This window comes from Lindgomyces ingoldianus (genome assembly GCF_010093535.1).
Source record: "Lindgomyces ingoldianus strain ATCC 200398 unplaced genomic scaffold BDR25scaffold_156, whole genome shotgun sequence".
Lineage (NCBI taxonomy): Eukaryota > Fungi > Ascomycota > Dothideomycetes > Pleosporales > Lindgomycetaceae > Lindgomyces > Lindgomyces ingoldianus.
The window spans coordinates 1-2140 of NW_022985317.1; the positions used below are offsets into that span (position 1 = coordinate 1).

The 2140-nt window shown below is 53.0% G+C and overlaps 1 protein-coding gene across 1 annotated transcript; it reads right to left on the reverse strand.

Annotated features, from left to right (window-relative positions):
- Nucleotides 1-1465: 1465 nt before the first annotated feature.
- BDR25DRAFT_30747 (uncharacterized protein) lies at nucleotides 1466-2140 on the reverse strand. The gene has a single exon (XM_033690845.1). The coding sequence runs from the start codon at nucleotides 2095-2097 to the stop codon at nucleotides 1690-1692; it is 408 nt and encodes a 135-aa protein (XP_033539325.1). The 5' UTR covers nucleotides 2098-2140; the 3' UTR covers nucleotides 1466-1689.

Consider the following 2140-nt stretch of genomic DNA (forward strand, 5'->3'; position numbering starts at 1 on the left):
GTCTACTACCACCCGCCGCAGCATCCCCTTTGTGCTTAGCATAGTTGCGTACCCTAAGAAGTTCCCTTTGCTTGTGATATCGCCTGCGGCATTAGCGCTAACCACAACTACAGCAGCCGGGTTAGTCTCGCCATGCTTCCACTTAATGCAGTTGATTCCGCACTTCTGCATACGGTCTACTGTGTTGTTAATAAGCTCTTGATACAGAACAACAACCACAGTAACGCTGGCATTGTCCATGCACGCTGGCACAGTAAACAGCAAGCTCTTGCCTCCGCCCGTTGGAAGCACAACCACAAGCGGCGTCTGACTGTTAAGTACAGCATGCAATGCCTGCTCTTGCTCCACAGACCAAAAGCTAATCTCCTGTTGCCTAACCACCTGCTGCATTGCCTTCTTAATAGCTTTGTCTTAATTGTCTTGCACGCAAATCCTCTGAGGCTGTAGTCCTGGCTCTTTCTCCCTGCTCTTGCCGCTAATGTCTTGCTCTCGCGTTCGCTTTGTTCTATAACAGCCTAATTCCCTCTTATTTTCCTTCTCCTTCTCCTTCTCCTTGCGTCCCCCTTCCACTTCCTCCTCTTGCTGCACTACCCCAAACCTACTATCAAGTCCTAAGAAGCGGTGCCACATCGTGCTAAGAGGTCGAAACGCCTTAATAGAGCGCGAGCTGAGATGCTTGACAATGTCAATCGGCACACTATAGTTCGCTAAGCCCATGACTGTCGTCCGCGAGTTTTGTAGCTCTACTAAGTCCTCGCCTTCTTCGTCCACCTCAGCTTCTTCAATCTCCCCAACATCGTCCTGATACCCTTTGCTAAACAAGTGCCTAACCGCAACTCGCCTAATGCCAACAGCTGTGTGCCGGTAGTCCTGTGTGTGTAGCTCAACGCCTAGTCTCTTGCCTGTCTCTTGCTTTAGCGCCTGCGTTAGATGGTCTGTTGACCACGGCCCTTGCTCGTTCGCCCAGATGTAGTCGATGCGTCCTTCGCCGAGCACCTGCACCTGGAGATACTCCTGGAATGGCCGCAAGTATACCAAGTAGATGGCCATGACCTGCCCCAGCCGCGGCGGAAGAAAACGCGGAACCACCTTTGGTCTATCCCACTGCGACTGAGACTTGTGATAGCGGACAACAGTCATAATTTGGCCGTCTGCCACAAAGATATTGCGGTCCTGCAGCAGCCCGTTACGAAACCTCATTGACAAGATCTCTGGCCCTCGACCCGGCTGTCCAGACGTCATGTGCACGCACACTAAGAGCAGCGTTAAAAAGCGGTTGACCTAACGCAAGTACTGCTCAACTCGCTTAATATGCCACTTTCCGTGATGCTTTAGCCTACGGCCTTGCGCGCTCTGCTCAACCTGGGTTAGCATCCAGTATAGCTTGTCCGCTAGACCGTTCTCGCGCCGCTCTGCAAACCACCAGCCTCGCTGCGTGAAAGTGACTTCGTCCACCACGTGCGCTAGATCAATGGAAAACCGCTCTTTGGCCTCTTTAAGCCATATCAGCTCCTGCCACAACATCTCCTCTACTTTAACTACCATGTCCTGAGCCATCTTGCGGAACTGGCTAATGTAGATGGGTCGGCCGTTTAAGTAGAAGATCTTCTTGTCCTCAGACCAGTACGCGCTGCCTGAGTTGCCGTCTGTCAACGCAACATGCTTTCTATACGCCAGCAAGCTAATCACTTAGCTTATTAGACTGTACAAACTGTCGGCCAGATACTTTAGTCTCTTGGCTAGGAAGCGCTCACGGTCCTCGTCAGTCTGCTTGCTGCGCTCAGCTGACGGAAGCAGCTTCTTGACGCCCAACACGCGTATGCAGTATGCTACGCCGGCGAGCATGTATGAGTAGTGTTTCGCCCTGCGCAGTCGCCGGGCCGTGGCATTGATGCCGAGCACGGCCAGAAAGTGGACAAACCCGCTGCTAAACGGCTGATCGCCTACCAGCTCAAAGATAAATGACGCCAGCACGTTAAGCAGCGCGTCCTCTAGCTCAACCCTTTCGCTGCTAGGGTCACCTAAGGCCTCCCACAACGCCAACGCCAGCTCCTTTTGCCAGCCCTTCCAGCAGAAGAGCTCGCGTGCGTCCTTCATCGTGTCTACCTTCGTCCTGCGGCGGTGGATACTACTGGATAGG

What these genes read in the sequence shown, in the direction of transcription:
- BDR25DRAFT_30747 (XM_033690845.1), bottom strand. Translation starts at nt 2,097, where the DNA reads ATGAAGGACGCACGCGAGCTCTTCTGCTGGAAGGGCTGGCAAAAGGAG.